Here is a 17,501-nt window from a genome sequence, read left to right as displayed (position 1 = left end):
AATAATAATAATAATAATAATAATTTGGGATGTTTGTATGCTCAGAATCTTTTAACCTAGTTAAAATGTAGTTTTGTGGTTTTAGGTGAACAAGATGCAGCTACAATTTTGCCTCATTACCTCAATGTCATGGAGAATACACCACCTCTAACAGTTAATACCCCAGAATCCTTTATAACAGCCAGTATGAAACCAGAAGACTCAAGCTCATCTTCACCAGTAAATGAAACTCAGATGCTGGATACAACATGTGCAGGAAACAAGTCTGCTGCAAGTTCTGAAAGCTCTATGGCTGGTAGCCCTGATACGGAGTCACCTGTGATAGTGAACGAATATGTGCGTACACTTCTGTTAAGACACAGCCAAGATAAATGAGAAGCTTTTTTATAGATCATTGTTATTTCTAGTTTCCAGTCTTGTTCAGCTTTCATCTGCAAATTTCATATGGGCATTGGGGTTTGATGTACTTTATCACAATAGTCTAAAATCTAGTTTTGGAGTGAAATTCTTTTAAATGTCACTTTTATTAACAGGAAGCTGGTTCTGGAAATGTAAGCCAAAAATCTGATGAAGATGACTTTGTGAAAGTTGAAGACTTGCCCCTTAAACTTGCAGTATATTCAGAGGTACTTTGCTTTTGTTTGTGGGAGGTGGTGGTTTAGAAGCACACACCCTAAATGTCTTAATTAATCTAGACAGCAATAAGAGTTACCCATAATTTTGAGTTTTGCTATATCTCTTTCAAAGGCAGATTTAATGAAGAAAATGGCAACGGAGGCCCAAACCAACATTTTGTCTGATGAATTACTGGATAGAGGTGGAGCTCAAGATCAAGAATTGGCAGGAGATGCCCAAACTTTGAAAGAACCTGGTAAAAATCTTTTTTGCTTTCTCTACACCTACTGGGAATACACTTTGGAGTGGTCTAGAATTTAAATAATCCTGTTACCACAGATTGAAAGAAGCAGTTATCATGATGCTAAAAGAATATCCTTTTTTGTTAACGTGCATTTGAAAATGTATTCTTATCCCAAGAAACATGTGACTAAGCACAGGAAGGACATGGTCCTATTGGAGCCAGGTCCAGAGGAGGGCCACAAAAATGATCAGAGGGCTGGAACACATCTCCTGTGAAGAAAGGCTGAGAGTGTTTGGGTTGTTCAGCCTGGAGAAGAGAAGGCTCTGTGGAAAATTTATTGTGGCCTTTCAGTACTTAAAGGGGACATGTAAGAAGATGGGGACAGTCTTTTTAGCAGGGCCTGTTGTGATAGGGTGATGGTTTTAAACTAAAAGAGGGGAGATTTGAAGTGGCTATAAGGAAGAAATCTTTTACAGTGAGGACAATGAAACACTGGACCACCTTGCCCAGAGAGGTGGCAGAAGCCACATCCCTAGAAACATTCAGGGTCAGGTTGGATGGGGCTCTGAGCAACCTGATCTAGTTGAAGATGTCCCTGCTCACTGTGAGTGGGTTGAACTAGATGGCCTTTAAAGGTCCCTTCCAACTGAAAACGTTCTATGATATGAAGGAATTTTTCTTTCTGCATTCCTCCTATATGCTTCTGTTAGATTCTATGACTAGTAAAGTAATAAAAATGAAGATATGTAAAAAGGGTGTTATAAGGTAATGGTTTTGAAACATTAAAATGGAATAGTATATTTTTTTCCTGTTACACAAGCCTGGGTTTAATAATATTGTAAATCCTAATTACTATTAATAGTGCACCATATAATTGGTTGACAGACTGCTCATTGTTTTTGTAATAGAAAAGTTCAGGAGACTTTTCAAAATAGTGAAATCTCTTAGTTCTTTTTCTTTTGAAACATAACATGAGGCAGGAAAAAAAAAACTTACAGTGTATGTGACTGCAATAAAAACTTGTCACTTTCATGAAACAGTATGTATGCAGCTATGAAAGCTTCATGCAGCTCAAAGAAACTGTTTTATATAAATATGTTAATATGTGACACAAGTTATGGTATTAGAGGGTTCATAGTGGCATATATAAATGCACAAATGGGATATTCTGATGGTAGTAGTTTCCTGCTAGTGTAGATAGTTCCAATTCCTCAATCTGCGATGATGAAAATGCCTTTTTTTTTTAATGCAGTTGCAGTGACAACATATGTGCATCTTTCTTTCCACTTTATTCACTGCCCCTCACTGCTCTGCTGGTGAGAGCTACACTAGCAGGAGTCTCTTGTGTCAGTGTGACGACTGCTGCATATGCGTGCTGTGGGAACAGCCTGGCTAAGAGTGCCACGCCACACAAAATTGGTAGCTAGCAACTAACCATTCTTAATTTGTTTATGGGGTTTGGCTGTAGCTCACAAAAGATGAGGAGGAGATATTTAATGGAGCTGCCTTAATGGGTACTTACCAAGGAGTCGAAATGTGTTCAAGAACTTGTGTTGGATACCTTGTAGGTGTTAGATAATGATGAGTATACTCTTACTTTACAGAAACTTTTGGAGCTCAAAGTGCATGAGAAAAACCTGAAGATACCTGCATTTATAAACTTCATGCATACAAATGCATATGGAAGACCAGCACTAATTACCCAGAATTCTGGAAGTGTATAAAAATGTAAAATTTTTGACACACTGCCTCTTAGGATAGGTATGTTAACTTCTGCCTGTGGCAGTTTGAACAGCTGGAACTGAATCATCTTCTATTCAGTTTTGCTGCACTTTTTTTTTTTCTGTCTTAATCTTTTTTTTTTATTGTGACTTGTTTTAGTAATTTTAAAATTGTTCAAAATGGTAGTTTTAAATAAAGTTTGGACTTGTCTGTAAATTTGTCTTTCAAAAAAATTTTCCTCTAGCTTATGAAATGGCAGGCAGAGTTTGTTGTTGGAAGGTAACTTGCTTTTAAGTGTTGGCATGTTTGTAGCAGTTCATTAGTCCTCTTTTTGGAGAAACACTGCTGCTTTTCCTGGAACAAGAAACTCTTCTCACACTAAGTTTCTTCATCTACAACAAACAAAAAAGCACATTTATATGAGGTGAAGTAAATACTCCAGGATTGTGTTTAACTGCAGAAACCATTTGTATTTTTCTGCATTTCCTGTTTTGCACTTGTAGTTTGCAAAGGGATAAACCTATCTGAAAATTATAGTATCCTTTCACAGGTAACATTTAAAATTACTGCAACTGAAAGCCTGTAAGATCTGTTCTAAAGTATTTGAGTTTGTGAAGAGTTTTCATATAGAAAGAAAAATTTAGGATATTAAAATTAAAGTTAACATTTGAAAAAAGCTTAATCAGTACCTGGAAGAGTCCTATGGCAAAGGTGGACTCAGGACTGGAGAAAAAAAGTGAATTGGAAAACTTGGACCAGAACAAAAGTTTACTTGACTTTTTTGGAGTTGCTAATAACACTAAGTCATAAAATTCAGCCAGAAGTAGCTTATTCAGCATATCTGTTGTATTATAAAGGTCTTAAACAGAAGGCTTTTCTCAAAGTAGATAAAAAGGAGTGGTCATCTCTAACTCAGGTTTATCTTTTGAGGTTAGTGTAATAATATGGCTCTATGCTGTGGGAGACAGTCTAGTAACAGTGAAGCCTAAATATGCTTTAAGTTTGAATAAAGTGAGTCTGATTCTTCTGTGATTTCTTTAGTATTTTGGAGTGTCCCTAAGTTTTATGAGTGAATTTTGAAGTGGCAGATCACAATCACATGCCTCTCATCTCCAAAGAGAAAGTATATCAAAAGGTTTGGAGACAGTTTAGTTACTGTGCAGGCTTTAAACTGACAGTGATACTGTATACAGAAAAAACTTTTATTGTGACAAAGGCAAACCTGTGAAAGTGAAACAAGGTTATAGTTTTTAATCACAAGAATAATTCAGTAGACCAAAGAGAGGACATTTTCCTAAAGTAGAACAAGAAAATCTGTACATAATTTGAGACAAATCTAGTTTATATATGCTCATTAAACTCTAAGCTCAAGAATTAATTCAACCGTTCCTCTACAGCCTCTCTGGGCAGCTTTCTTATATTCTGATTCCAGTCCTTATATGTTGTTCAGTTTAAGTAGAATGTGTTTTTTCAGTGGTAGTAGGGGGGGAAGACCTTGGTAAGATTACAGGAGCATGTGTGAACAAAGTACAGGAAGTAGTCTTCTGCTTGATACTTCTTTGCCAATCTGGACCCAAATTAATTTTATTTTACTGTCCAGTTCATCACTTCAGAGACAGTTCTACATAACTGAGTACAAAGAATTCAGATAATTATGTTAGATATAGAATAGAATCAGCTCTGACTCTATTTTGAAGATGAAAGAGGCAACAGCTCTTCCCTTGGGGGGGGAAAAAAAACAACAAAACAATAGAATGCACTAGGATGAGGTGAAACCAAGTCATGTTGGACTTCAACTCCTTTTCAGTACTGGAATTATCTGCTGTTTCTGGGAGGAATGTCAAATAATTGATATCATAGATCACAACATTGCTTTTGGAATTTGATTTTAACCTGACTGCATTGTATCCAAAATAATTAACGTTCAAGAACTAATTACAGCATTCACAAAGTCTAAGCATTAAGACAACTGAAAACCAGAAAACCCATCATAACTTCGGGTTGCTTTTGCTACAGTGCTAGTATTTTGAACTGTAATTACCTACTACAGGATCACCATCTTGCAGAACAGGAGTTCAAACAAAACTTAACCCTTCAGTAGTAAACTTTGAAGAACAGAAGTTAAACTATTAGACTGACTGATTTCAAAAGAAGCTTTCACCCATTCTGTGCAAGTTAGCATATTCATACAGTAGTATCTATTCAAAGACAGACTGAAACATTTCTTGCCCTACTTTTATATAAGCTTCTTTCTCCTCATTTGTCATAAGAGCTACAAGCTCTGGATTTTCACTGACTTCACTATACAAATGAGGTTGACCAGCTACCATTAAAATAGGACCTTGTGTTTCCTGTTCCTCCTCTTGTTCAAAGGTGTTGCCTGCGCCTTTCTTTACTGCTGTTCCCAAGTGCTTGGCATCATCTTCAGACTCACTAGTGTCACTGCCTGACTCGAGTGGCTTGCTTTGGACGGGAGCCTGATCTGTGACAGATGTTGATTTGGATTCATGGATCAGAAGAGTCTTGATGACTTCATCATTGGTGACAGTTTCTTTAATGCTTCCTTCAGTTTCTTTAGAAGTACTTGCTCCTAATACACAATAATAAGACTTAGAGATATCAGTGGTTTACTGTTATCACAGGCATCCTACATAAATTATTTTTTTTCTCTTTTTACCCACACTTCAGAATTCTCTTGGAAGTGCAGACATCTCTAAGAGCTCTCCACTTTAAAGATTACCACTAATGTTACTACATGGTTAGAGCCAAAAATTTCAGAACCTGGTACCTGACCTCTGGCTTTAGGAATACTACCTAAATCGGTCTAAAGACTAGTTTTTAGAAACTAAGATCTGATAGCCACCAGTGCAGAATTGAAGCATTACTCTATATTCTAAATGAAGCTCACTAAATCTTTAAAAGGAAAGCTATATTTAAATGCAGGTAAGGCTGCTGAATTCAAGTGTTTGCTAATGCTTAGAACTTACCAAAACTATTGTTGGTGGCTGTTGTTGCTTCTTCCATGGTGCTCTGTGACATCCAGATAGGTTGCTCTTTAGTTGCTTTTGTTTTTTTGTTTTTCAGCTCAGAATCTTGGACATCAATAACTAAGTTTTGGGTATACATGTTGCCAAAAGAAGAACTTTTGTTGGTCCATCGTTCAGGTTGGGTGTGGGATTCCAGCACACTTGAACCCACCTTGTGATCAAAGCTGAATGAAATATCACTCATTTTTAACAGGTTAAATTCAGGCATAAGCCCCCCAGTTCCCATTCAAAAAAAGGCAGAAAAAGCATGTTCTGTCAGCTGACTAGCTTTAACAAGTACTCTATATTAAAGCCATTTGGAGTCCCTGTTCCCTCAGAGGCAAGTGGTTCTGTACCATTGATTTTTTGATGGTCTCTTCAGTAGAGCATCTCTGAACGAAACACTGGTAGAGAAGCATTACTTTCTCACAGAAAGGGCTATGAACAGTAGTTGAAGGAGTCTGGGAAGTTAATTACTTAAAGGCAACAGACAACTATAAATGCATAGAAGTAATTGAGAGTGCCTTAGATATTAAAAGACTCTTCATTAAGCAGCAGACAGCACTGAACAAAGCAGAATAGAGTAGAAAGTAGACTGCAAGTTCAGCATTTCAAAGACTTTTACAACTGGAAAGCTGTTGGGGGGTGTGTTGTATTGATCAGAAGCTTTGGGGTTATGTTATACCTTTCTGATAATTCTGGTATTTCTGTTGGTTGAGGCTCCCGCAGCTCATACGGCAGAACAACATCTTCAGTCTCACACAGCAGCATGAAGATGGGTTCAATCTGCTCATTGAATTTTGCTATCAAGGTCTGAGCATCACGCTTGGGAAGTGCTGACGCATCTTCCTCTACTTCTGTATTGCAGTAAGTGCAGCGGAAAGTCTCTGCAACATTATCCAAACTGGAAATTTTTGTGTTCAGAGGATGCAAAAGATCAGCAGTACCTCATTAAGAAATCCACAGCCTGGACAGTTACCAAAATATTCTGACTCTATCCATTTGTTGACATTACCCAGGGGAACTCAAGTTATACAGGCAAGGGCCTCCCCCCTTTTTTTTTTTTTGAGAAGGACTGATATTAACTTGTTATGCAAGAGAAAAATGTTTATACTGGGGGCAATGGGGCAAATTAAGTTGGCTAACCTGGAGTATCATGAGACTTTTTCTTCTCTGATATGATCTTTTTCTTAGTTCATAATATAAGGGGAAAAAAAAAAAGACATTTGCAATCATTAGTGTCTGGTTTTAGTTGTTCAGAATTCTGAAGTTCAAAAAGACTGTTTAACTAGAGCCAAAGCATATGCTAAAAACATAGTTATGTAGAATTAAAGCATACTCTGTTAAAATATATCACCAGCCTCCACATTTGCATTTCAGTAACTTGACAAAGTCCTTCCCTTTAGAACAAAGGGATGATTTTGCTAACTGACAGTGCACTGATTTCACTATTGACATTTTAAGTTTGTCATACAAAGTTCATTCTCCTTGGATCTGGGCTTCTTTCTAGATACCACAACCCAAATGTTAACACAGTAGCTGTGCTTAGAGTAACTTATTGCAATACAATACCATTTTATCTGATTTTGAAAGAATGGTCTCTATTTAGTTATTTTGATTTTAGAGAAGAGAAGCACAAAAGCTCTGATGCTGTTTCTGCTGTGGATGTTTCACCTTGGTTCAGAGGAGCCTGCATATGCCTGTTCCAGCACAGGAGCAAGGGAACACCTCTCCTCTGCTGCCCAGCTGCAATATGCTTATTACAGTAGATGGCTGCAGTTTCATCTAGCTCGTCTAACTATCATCAGATGAACTGAACACACAAATGGATTGACTAAGATTCAAAATGGAGTAAAGCGAGTACTGTGTTCTCCTATCTGTACGAGGAAGTGGGCCTCACAAGACTTGGATGAGTAATCTTAAACCAGGCTAAGTGTCGTGTTCACAGCAAAGCTGAGGCCTGAAATCTGATTCCCAACCCCAGCTCATATATTCAAGGTTCTTCTTCCTCTTGCTTGGCCTGTTACACTGAGACAGCTTTTTCCTACCCTCACCTCCCAGCTTCTCCAGTCCCAGGCCCTTGTCCATCAGCAAACAAGAAGTATATCCTAACAAAGGCTTTTATTGCAAAACACACAGGAGCCAATTTTGCGCTGTCAGAGTGAAGATAAGACCAAACAAGCAATATAAGCAACGTACCCGTAAATACATCAAAGAGCTGCTTGACTTCCAGGTCTGTGTAAGTGCTGGAGCAAGACGGACATTTAAAAGAGGCCCTGGTAGTTGAATCCCGCTCATCTGCTTCTATTTTCCGGCGTATGTGGTCCAGTTTGTATTTGACCACATCCACCAGCACCTTGTAATTGATGTAATAGTAATTGTGCCTGGTGCTCTTGCCGCTAGGCCCCGTCTCGACGCGCACGCGCAGCTTCACAAACTTGTCTGCCTTGAGTGTGTTGAGGAGGGTCCGCAGCTGCTTGCGCTCGTACTGCAGCAGCTGCAGCAGGTCCTCCTCCTTCACGCAGGGGTGGCGGATGAGGATGTCGAGGGCCAGGGAGTGCTCCATCCCATAGAAGCCACGCACTACGTATTTGGCCAGGCGCTTCAGGGCGGCCGGCACCTCTGTCATCACAGTTTGCTCTTCCATCAGGAGCTAAAATGTATCAGGAGATACCAAAGTTTACCTGATACTGAAGTAGGATGATTGCAGCTTAACTATTCATGTCCTCTAGTGTTGGTAGCCCACAGAGGAGATCTAGGAAAATGAACTACGGAGTTCACAATTCCCTTCACAGAAGACAGCACAGTTATCTTGCATATCTAGGTCTGCCTGAAATATCTCTGTTCTTTCACAGTCTGACAGGTAGGATCTGAAGTGAACACTGTTTGTCTTCAAAAGTCATCCTCGGGACACAAGCTGGGCAAGAAATTTTTAGCTTAGTTCATAACAATACATGAGACAGATGATGCTGGATATCTCTGTGGCAAAGCCACAAGAGGTGTTTGAGCACCTTTTACGTTGTTTTTCGTGATTTTCCTGCAGGTTGCTGTGGTCAAACAAATGCCTAGCAAAGCTGGAGCACAGGATGCTCTAGCTTGTCTGGCACTGCCCTCACTCAGCACAGGGTGTTTGAGACTGTGCCTACTTTTTCCACGACACCAAATCACCACGGAACAGAACATTTTCCTCCTTAATACTCCTCTTCTCTGTAGAAATTGGTTATGGCCAGAAGCCCTATTACTAATCCCCTTAACTACAATGTAACTAATTTTCATCAGTCCAACTGTCCTGTTTATTATTTGTAAAAAGTGGAGGGAGAAGGAAGAAAATTATGTATATTTCAATAAAGCCACATCCCGATTCCTTTCTTTGAGGCACATTAAAATCCTACAGTAATATTTGATGCAACAGCCTCTAGCAAGATTGCGTTGCAGAGAACCACGCAACGTGCAGCCAAATGGTGCTGGTGTAGCCACTGGATCAGAAGACAGGTGGGTGGTGGGATGGCATTGGAACGATGCCAGCACTGTCATCAGAAGTTCTCGTTAAACAAGCAAAACCTATTTGCAGTGGCCTAGTACTTAAGCCAGAATTAAATTTGCATCTCAGAGGGGAAGCTTTGCCTCTTGGATAACCTAAACCAAATGTGAATCTGCTGCTCTGAGGCTGGGACCCCTGAAGGCAATAGCACCACAACGAACCTAAATTTTCCACAGGCAGTGAGGGAACAGATTGAGTCTGTACTTCAACTGGACAAGAGCCTGAGCAGCCTGACCTTGCTTTGAGATTAGTTGTACCATGACTAAGGGTTGGACCAGACAGCCTCTAGAGGTCCTGCCTAAGCTTAATACTTCTGTTGCAAGAGAATTAAATTTAACTGTAGCAGGGAAAGAATCTTTGGGAATGTCAGTCAGTTCTTCCTCAGACTAAGGAAAGCATTTCAATGCTTTTTCACAGAGTCTTGAGGAAGAAGCAACTCTATTATTATTATTCTGGTCGTCTTTCACTTCTCCTTTGCTCTGAAGCTCCACAGAGGCTTCACTGCAGCGCACCTGACTGTCAAGTGTCAGCAGGGCAGCACAGCTTATCACATGAACAATATTCCCTTCCACAGGCAGGAAACCACGAGACCTTGAGCTCATGTTCACCCAACTCTCCCAGAAGATAAATCCTGCTCTTGCTGCCAGTCAGGCCCTAGGAATGGTATGACACATGGTTGTGTACATACATTTGAACCTCTCTGTGGTGGGACAAGAACATACTCTAGCCAAGGGTCAGGAAGTCCACTTGCTGAAAAAAGAATACAAGTTTAATAAAGTCTTTTTGACTGCAATCCTACCTCCATCTCTTTCCTTGAGCTACCTCAATTTGCCAAGTGCATTTTCTGCCAGATAAAGCCATGTGAAGACCAATTGGATAAGAAGTTAGTGAGTATGGTGTCTGTCCTTGTTCATGCTCCAGCTACGCTTGGCAGGCAATTTTCCTTTCCCCATCCGCAGCAAGTGCCCTTTGCTCTTAGAGCCAAGTAGGCTTTCCTCTGAAGTCAGGATAAAGGTATGCAGAGGAGATTATTTATGTACTGAGAACAGCCAAGAAGCTTCAGACAGCAGAGAAGCTGCCAGGGCCCAGAACAGCTGAGATCTACTGCTTTTGACCCAAGGCTATGGCCTGGATTCCCACATCTGCCCTCCAGTGTCTTTTAACTTCAACCACAAGATTCCTGAAACAGAGAAACACCATTCTTCTTTCACAGAAAAAAATATGCTAGTTTATGCTAAACACTTTTCTTTTTTCCCTCTTTTTGACCTTACAACTTTGGAGTTTCACTGCAGTTGCTTATACTCAGCAGGAGGGAAGCACAGACAGTGTTCTCTGTCAGCTCCAGAGATCAGCACAGCCCCAGCAACTGTACTGAACACAGTGCCAGTCACAGGCCGTACTCTGGGCTATCACTGCAGAAAGGGCTGAGATGCCCTCTGTGTGGGTTACCTTTATATGAACACCAGCTGGATTATGGCACTATTAAAAAAAAAAAAGAACAAAACCACTTATGCATCTAGTCCTCGGCTACTGGGGGCAGAGCCCTGGCACTGAAGTGACTTGTATTAGGAGCAGGTCTCATGACTGTTTTTTTTTCTGACACTAAGTCACAGAATTATTTAATTTCACAGGGACTGTGACAGGTATATAACAGCATTAAGGAAGGAACAGGACTGGAACTGTAAGCTTGAGGTTTGCTGACCTATCAGTTCTCTGGGTGACTTGTTATCCCAGGCCTGCATTGCATACTTACATCTCTAAAACAAGCAGTACTCTGAAGTGCTAGAAGTCTGGACTGCACTGAAGTGCTTCCAAGCACTTTGATGTTAAAAACTCTTCAAGTCCGGAGTTTTACAACCTTGTAAACTATTCAAGGAGAGAAAAAAAAAAAAAAAAAGAAAAAGAAAACCCACCCCAACACACCCACCAAACAAAAATCCTGCCCTGCACCCAACAGAAGCCTCCTGTGCACAAACGCAGCATAGCTATGTGACTATGTCCTGGGAGATCAGTGAACAGGTTTTTTTAAAGAACAAATTCATAGAACCCACTATCTATTTCTTGTGGAAGTTTAGATATTCAAGCCTTTGTTTCAATGTAAAAAGAAATGGCTTTCTCTTACAAAAATGGCTGATTTTGCCCTGAATAAGGAATGTTCATGGAAAACACAAACCTCTCAAGAAGTGCTCCTTTAACCTACAAGAGAAACCAAACTTTATAATTTGGTGTTTTTTAGTAAAAACTAAATAAAATCAAAATTGGAGGAATCTCTCTCTACAGTACTTTGGTATATTCAAGGTCATGTTTTTCCAGTCCCTTATGAAAAAAACTCTCTATCCTATGATCACCAAATCCAAAGTCTTGTAAGCCAAGAAAACCACTGATTTTTTTAAAAGCTGTTGTGTGGTTTTCAGTTCACAGGCAGCTGTTCTCCTTTAAGAGGAGTTTGAATCAATCCTTACCAAGGAAAGGAGGAAGAGGAGCAGCTCCCTGCAGAGAAGGAAGGGCTTTAAAGAGGAGCCTGCTCCACAGCTGAGCTGTACTTTGCATTAAGGAGGCAGGTATTCCCACAGATTTTTTTTTTTTTAAATATATTTTTTCACATCTATGGCCTGTCTGGATGAAATATCTTACAAGTTGCAGTCTAGTTTCTAGCTTTAACTGCTTTTAAAGTACTTGTTTTTATGAGGGTAGGAGCTACCCTCTTATTACATTTATTAGTTCTATGATTAATTCATTAACTTAGACATCTGAGAGGCCCTTCTGCTTATAGTTAATGTGGAACAACTATAATCTTCAGGAAGGAGAGAGGAATGCAATGCCCTGTTTTCCCCATAAACAGGAACTGCCTTTAGGATCCTCTTTTTGCTTTGGGAAACCTACACAGAGTTGCTTATTGTGCTGGCAGGCAACTTATCAAAAGTGGAATTTCAAGTTAACAGACATCACAGAGAGCAAGTTCTGCAAGGTTTCCCTGAAGCCAGTTACTTAACTGACATTCCACTTGAGCTGCCTGAGAAAGCAATCTTACACTTCAAAAGGCACTAAACCAGAAAGACTTATTAAAACAGTCTTTTGTTAGACTTCATATAACCAGCTCATTTGTAAATAAGTTAAAACCTTATCATTACCTCTTTTGTATAGGCAGAAAAACTTCAGACCAATATTGTAGAAGAATTGCTGCTTTCCTAAGAGCTCCAAGTAACTGCAAAACAAGCTTAAGTATTTCTCAGCCTTTTCCTAGACCTATCAGTGGTAAGCCCCAATTATCACCCAGCTGGAGCAAGAGAGTCCCCAAATCCCATTTCATTAGCAACTGAATAAATTCAGCCTTACCTACATTGCACCATGATAAAGTTGTAAATCTTATTGCTCAATGAAATCCACCTACAACAGGCAAGGGCTGAAAATGTAAGTCACTGCAATCTTTGATTAGTGTCTTCATTAGCATGACTTTAGAAGACTAAAAGTAAAATAGTAATTAACTCTTGTTTTGTTGTTACAAGCCAAATATTTAGTACAGGTAGTTTACATCATTTGTATTTGGAAGCTTTTTATAACCAAATGATTTTAGAAACCTGAATGTCTTGCAAAGTAAAAAGCTGGAATTCATACGTTTACTAGGTTTTGCGTTTTTACTTATTAATCTTCAAAAGGAAACAAAAAGCAATTTTTCACTGTTTCATCTAGAAGATAAAGTTATGGATGCTGTCATTTCCTTTTATAGATTTGACATCTGTGTTTAGGTTGCCAGACACTGTACAGTCCATGGTTAAAATCCTGAATTCTATTAGGATTGCCATCATATTCCGACCCAAATCTATGTGCCTTTCCACGTGGTTTTATTTTATATATTTACAGTGGAGGGTGGTGTTTCGTAGTGATGTGCTGGTCTTCTTGGTACGTGCTGCAGCATGTATTGTGCTTCTGTTAGTGCTGTTTGTTGCTACAACTCTGACTCTGCAACTTACCTGGCATGTGGCTCTGTGGAGAGCCCCAAAGGTGCACATGCTTTCTGTGTAGGACAGGTTGTGGCACTGCCATCTGTAAACATCGCTACAGAAAGTAGTGCCTCTCAGAAACAGTCAATGCTAGAAAAGAAATCTCCCATTTTAGTAGCTGCAGCAAGAGTTTAGATTTGAAAATACTTCAGAGATTTGAAACAGAAGGAGCAGGAGACTATAAAACACCATCCCTGTGCTTAGCTCTTCTCTTGCTTGTGATTTGTAGCAAAAGGGATCAGTTTCATGCCTTGTGCTGGCAAACCCCTGCTACTGCTCATTTGTTCCACTAAATACGAAATGGTGGGTATCTGGTGGATACCCATACTGAGAAGTCTAAGTGGTATAAACCTTCAAATGCAAATTTATAATGTTCACACAGGTGAAATTAAGCAGCTATACCTCATTCTGTGTGGTGGATCTTGAGCGTGCTCTGTTGTTGTTGTTTTATGCTAGAAAATGCAGAGGAGCAAGGCCAACTTGCTGGTACGTGTTGGCTTTAGTCCGTGGGGAATGTTTGCAATGAGTAACAGCCGTGGGTTTCTTCGCCAGTACCAGGTAACCTCAGCACTGTTATTTATGTGACAGTCCCCAGCCTCTGCGTGGAGGCGTGGAATCAGATCACGAGAGAACACAGAACAGCTTTCTGAGTCCAGGGGCAGGATGGTCTGGCTGGCAAGGCCACCTCCAGATGCAGGACAGGGCAGCCGCCTCTGCGAGCCGCGGCTGATGGCAGCGTGGCTGTGCAGCAGGGACAGCTAACCTCCCCAGAGCAGAGGTGCTGCTCAGCCAGCTGCCTGCCTGCTTGGTGGCTGGGAGGCCATTCTGTACGGGCTTATCGTGTGCTGCCTTTGTCCTGCATGCCCTGAGCAGGAGTGAAAATCACAAGCCCAAAAAAAAAAAGAAAAGGAAGCGTGGTTTGAGCAGGTACTTCTGACTGCAGGGAGCCCTGGCAACAAGTGCCATGGAGAGCAGGATTTGTGCTGGTATGTTGTTGTGATATTGTGCAACAGAGACGTCATTGAAAGCGAGAGCTTGGGATGAGGATAGGCAAAGTCTCCTGGCGTCGCTTCAAACCTGTTTGGGTGGCCGGGATGTTTATCTGGAACGGTGCGGGCATGCACTGCACTCACAGGCTACTTGAGGAGGAGGAGGCAGATAATCAACAGAGCAGGTTCAGGTGGGAGAAATAAATATAGGGCCTCATCAGAGGCTGAAGGAGAAAATTAGTGGGTTGCTACTTTTTTGGAGCAAAGTATAATCAAGATCTTCACAGAGCACATGGAGCACATTTTAGCTGTTGGCAGAGCAGAGGTTGGTGTAGGTTGCCTGGTGGGAGGTTGTGATGTGCACCTTGGGTAAATGGGAGCTGTTATAAGTTGCTTTGTTGTCTTCTCCAGGCTGAAGAGCTGCTGTTCTGCCTTTCCCTGGACAGGCATGTGGAAACTATGTTCTGCTGTATCTTACATTCTCCACACCAACAGTTTAAAATGTAAACTCTTTAGCTGCCTAGTTCATCCATTCAAGCATTGCAAAATAACACCAAGGGTTATAGTAAGTGCTTGTATGTAACCTGCAGCTTTATACGTACAGGGATCTTATTCACATAATCACATCTCTCTTCCTTCTCACCACACTGGCCCTTTCACAGAGCCTGTGCCTCAGCCAACAGACAGGGTGTTAATGTCAGTACTCAATCTGTGGCCCTGAGCCCTGTTTATGTTGTGAACTGTCCAAACCTTGCATTGAGATTGTTTATTTTTATATCAGTTCTCCTATGGTACTCTCCCTGTATTACTTAATTCCACAATCCCTGAAGGCATGCTGGTATTGAACTAAATCACCTTTGTCTGAGGGCTTTAGACCTCTGGATTAGTTTATGTTGTCATCTTCCTGGTGTCTAGAAAGATGGAGGACATTGTGTGTGTGTTTCATGTGCTACAGTCTTTGAAACCAAGTCTGCTGGATAATTTTGAGAACCTGAACAGAGATGTTAAAATGTATCTTAATTTTACAGTTCTTTTTATGATTACAGCATAGCTCCTTCTGTCTTGGTTGGTTGCTGTTGTGATCAGTACTTCCAAAACAGAACCACTGATATCACAGACTGGGTGCTGGCCAAACAACACAACCTACTGGGTTCCATGTGCAGCACCTGACAGAAATGGGGTGAGAATTCAGTTGTCCCAGTCCTTTCTCCTGCAAGCCATTATCTTATTTACTGTCCTGAAAGCATGAACAAAGCAGAATCCTTTCTCCTCTATTAGGGGTCCTGGTTTGGGTGAGAACAGAACTCATTGATTTTACTGATTTTTGTCTGTCCACATTCATCACAGGAATGCAGCCTGTCCTGTGCAGTGAGTGCAACAAGGGACCTCTGTAAAAGGAATTCTGAGATCATAAAAAGGGACTGTATCCCATCCAAATTGGAAGGGGAATGAGCGGCTGCTTGTCAGCTTCTAGACACCTCACAGCCTTAGCATACTTTTCATGTAACTTACCTTGCTTTTAAATCTAAAGACTGGTTGCTTGGGATAATACATATTTTAAATTTCAGTATTCTTTTCCTAGAGAATCAGTTTAGATGTACTGTCTCGCTGCATAATTTGAAAAGATGTGGTAACAGCAATTACTAAGCACATGTGCTGATGCGGGTGCGGAGGCAATTGGCTTGGGGTCTCACATGACAGTGAGGGAATGCTTCATTTTGGGAGCAGTGGGGGCAGTGGAGGAGTAGTATACCGCAGTTACTAGAGCTTTGTAGCCTGCCACTGTCATCTGTATTCTTGTTCTACTTCTCCTTCCTCTAACATCTCCTGACACTCTGGCTCCTGCTCCTCCCTGTTGTGGTGTTTTGGTTTTTTAGTGTTTGTTTGTTTGTTGGATTGTTTGTTTGTTTGTTTTTTCTTTTTCCTGTTTTCCCCTCTCCATCTAGTAATTTATTTTCCCCACCTGGTTCATGCAATGGGCATATCTTCTGCAGCTGGACATGGCTGAGAACTGTTTCCAGCTCTCGGGGGATGGTGCAGGTACACCTCTTACCAGAATGACCATCTACCATTTTGGGGACTGAGTTTGTGTGAATTGCCTGTGGCTCCTCACAGGTTTAAATACTGGTGTAATTCAGATGGTGAGTGTAGCTAGAGAAGAGGCAATGTCTCATCCAGACACCTTCAGGAATTTGAATTACAGTTCCGCTTTCAGCAGTTCAACTCTGCTACAGCTCAATGCTTGTGATCTGGTTTTGATCTGTTTTTTTTTTTTTTTTTTAATTACAGACAAAAAAAAGGTGTGTGTTTTTTTTTTTTTTTTTTTTTTCTTAATGTGAGGAACCATTTTCACTGAAATACAAAGAGGGAAAAGTTTTGGGGTGAATTTTTTTCTATGTTGGGTATTTGCCTTGTAAGGAAAGCTTAGTGAGATTAAAAACAAGACAAGACTAATAGTGGAAAACCTTAAACAAGCCTTATGACTGGAGTTACCTCAAATACAGAATACCCGACAGAGGCAGCCTCACTACTGGGATTTTTCTATTGCTGACACATAACCCTTGAGCTAGGAGAACAAATTTTGCAAAACAAATTAGACTGAGACTGTCCCATAAACAATTAATATAATTCAGAGCTGATTGACTGTAGTTCAGAAAGTGTCATGAGTATATTGCCTCCCAGTATGTAAACAAACTCCTTTGTAATTACTATCCTCTCTTCTAAGTAACAGAGCGTGGGAGCAGACTGAGCTACAAAAAGACCTTTAAAATATTTGAGACTGCAGAGTTATAATGCTCTGACAAAGTAGTCTGAAAGACTTTGAGGGAACAAACACAGTGTCTGCCTGTTTCTTGGTTGCAGTGTTTGGCCAGTTGGTATGTTGTATTTCTAGACTCTTTCAATAGTCAAAGGTGGTTTCCTATAAAATCTATACATATCTTGAGTTTTCTTCCCAAGGCAAATTGTGGTTTCTGCCACTACTTTGATTGAGCATTGCTCTTTCTGGCTCATCTTGCTCTTCTGGTGCAAAGGATGAGAGGTGTTGCTGCTGGGAGAGCTTGGGTGTGCCCTTCTTACCAACACTTCTGGTCCTCCAAAAGCAGAGTCCATCTGATGATCTGTGGCATAAGCAAGTCACTTGCCTGATGTTGCCACTAAGGTGAAATCCAAGCGTTTGAGCTTTTTGTTCACGTTTCTTTCTCGTTCCTCCTGTAGCCCAAAGAGCTGGCGGTGCGAAGGTGGGACGTGTGTTTGTGGGAGCTGTGGCGCCTGCCTACAGGTCTCGCCTGCTCCCCGTCTGTCCGCTCTCCATCGCGCCTGCTCGCTCCAGCTCAGGTCCTCCATTTACCCTGGCTGCTTGCC

At 40.8% G+C, this 17,501-nt stretch overlaps 2 protein-coding genes across 3 annotated transcripts; one reads left to right on the top strand and one right to left on the bottom strand.

The window, feature by feature from the left end:
- Positions 1-84: 84 nt before the first annotated feature.
- On the top strand, positions 85-2,793 carry PCM1 (pericentriolar material 1). Of its 2 annotated transcripts, XM_008940760.1 has the most exons (4): positions 85-336; positions 534-626; positions 748-871; positions 2,464-2,634. In XM_008940760.1, exons 1-4 carry the CDS (start codon positions 130-132, stop codon positions 2,487-2,489), a joined length of 450 nt encoding a protein of 149 aa, XP_008939008.1. In that variant the 5' UTR covers positions 85-129; the 3' UTR covers positions 2,490-2,634. The 2 variants fall into 2 exon arrangements, with proteins under 2 accessions (XP_008939008.1, XP_008939009.1); XM_008940761.1 differs by lacking the exon at positions 748-871 and having other exon boundaries at positions 2,464-2,793.
- A 1,986-nt stretch (positions 2,794-4,779) lies between these two features.
- On the bottom strand, positions 4,780-8,254 carry LOC103773394 (general transcription factor IIE subunit 1-like). Its single transcript, XM_008940758.1, has 4 exons — positions 7,807-8,254; positions 6,293-6,494; positions 5,569-5,792; positions 4,780-5,171 (listed from the first exon to the last, which is right to left on the bottom strand). Exons 1-4 carry the CDS (start codon positions 8,252-8,254, stop codon positions 4,780-4,782), a joined length of 1,266 nt encoding a protein of 421 aa, XP_008939006.1.
- Between the last annotated feature and the right edge of the window lie 9,247 nt (positions 8,255-17,501).

This window comes from Merops nubicus, unplaced genomic scaffold (genome assembly GCF_000691845.1).
Source record: "Merops nubicus isolate BGI_N331 unplaced genomic scaffold, ASM69184v1 scaffold4045, whole genome shotgun sequence".
Taxonomy (NCBI): Eukaryota; Metazoa; Chordata; class Aves; order Coraciiformes; family Meropidae; genus Merops; species Merops nubicus.
Note: the sequence above shows the minus strand (reverse complement) of the source record. Positions and strands in the feature narration are given on the sequence as shown.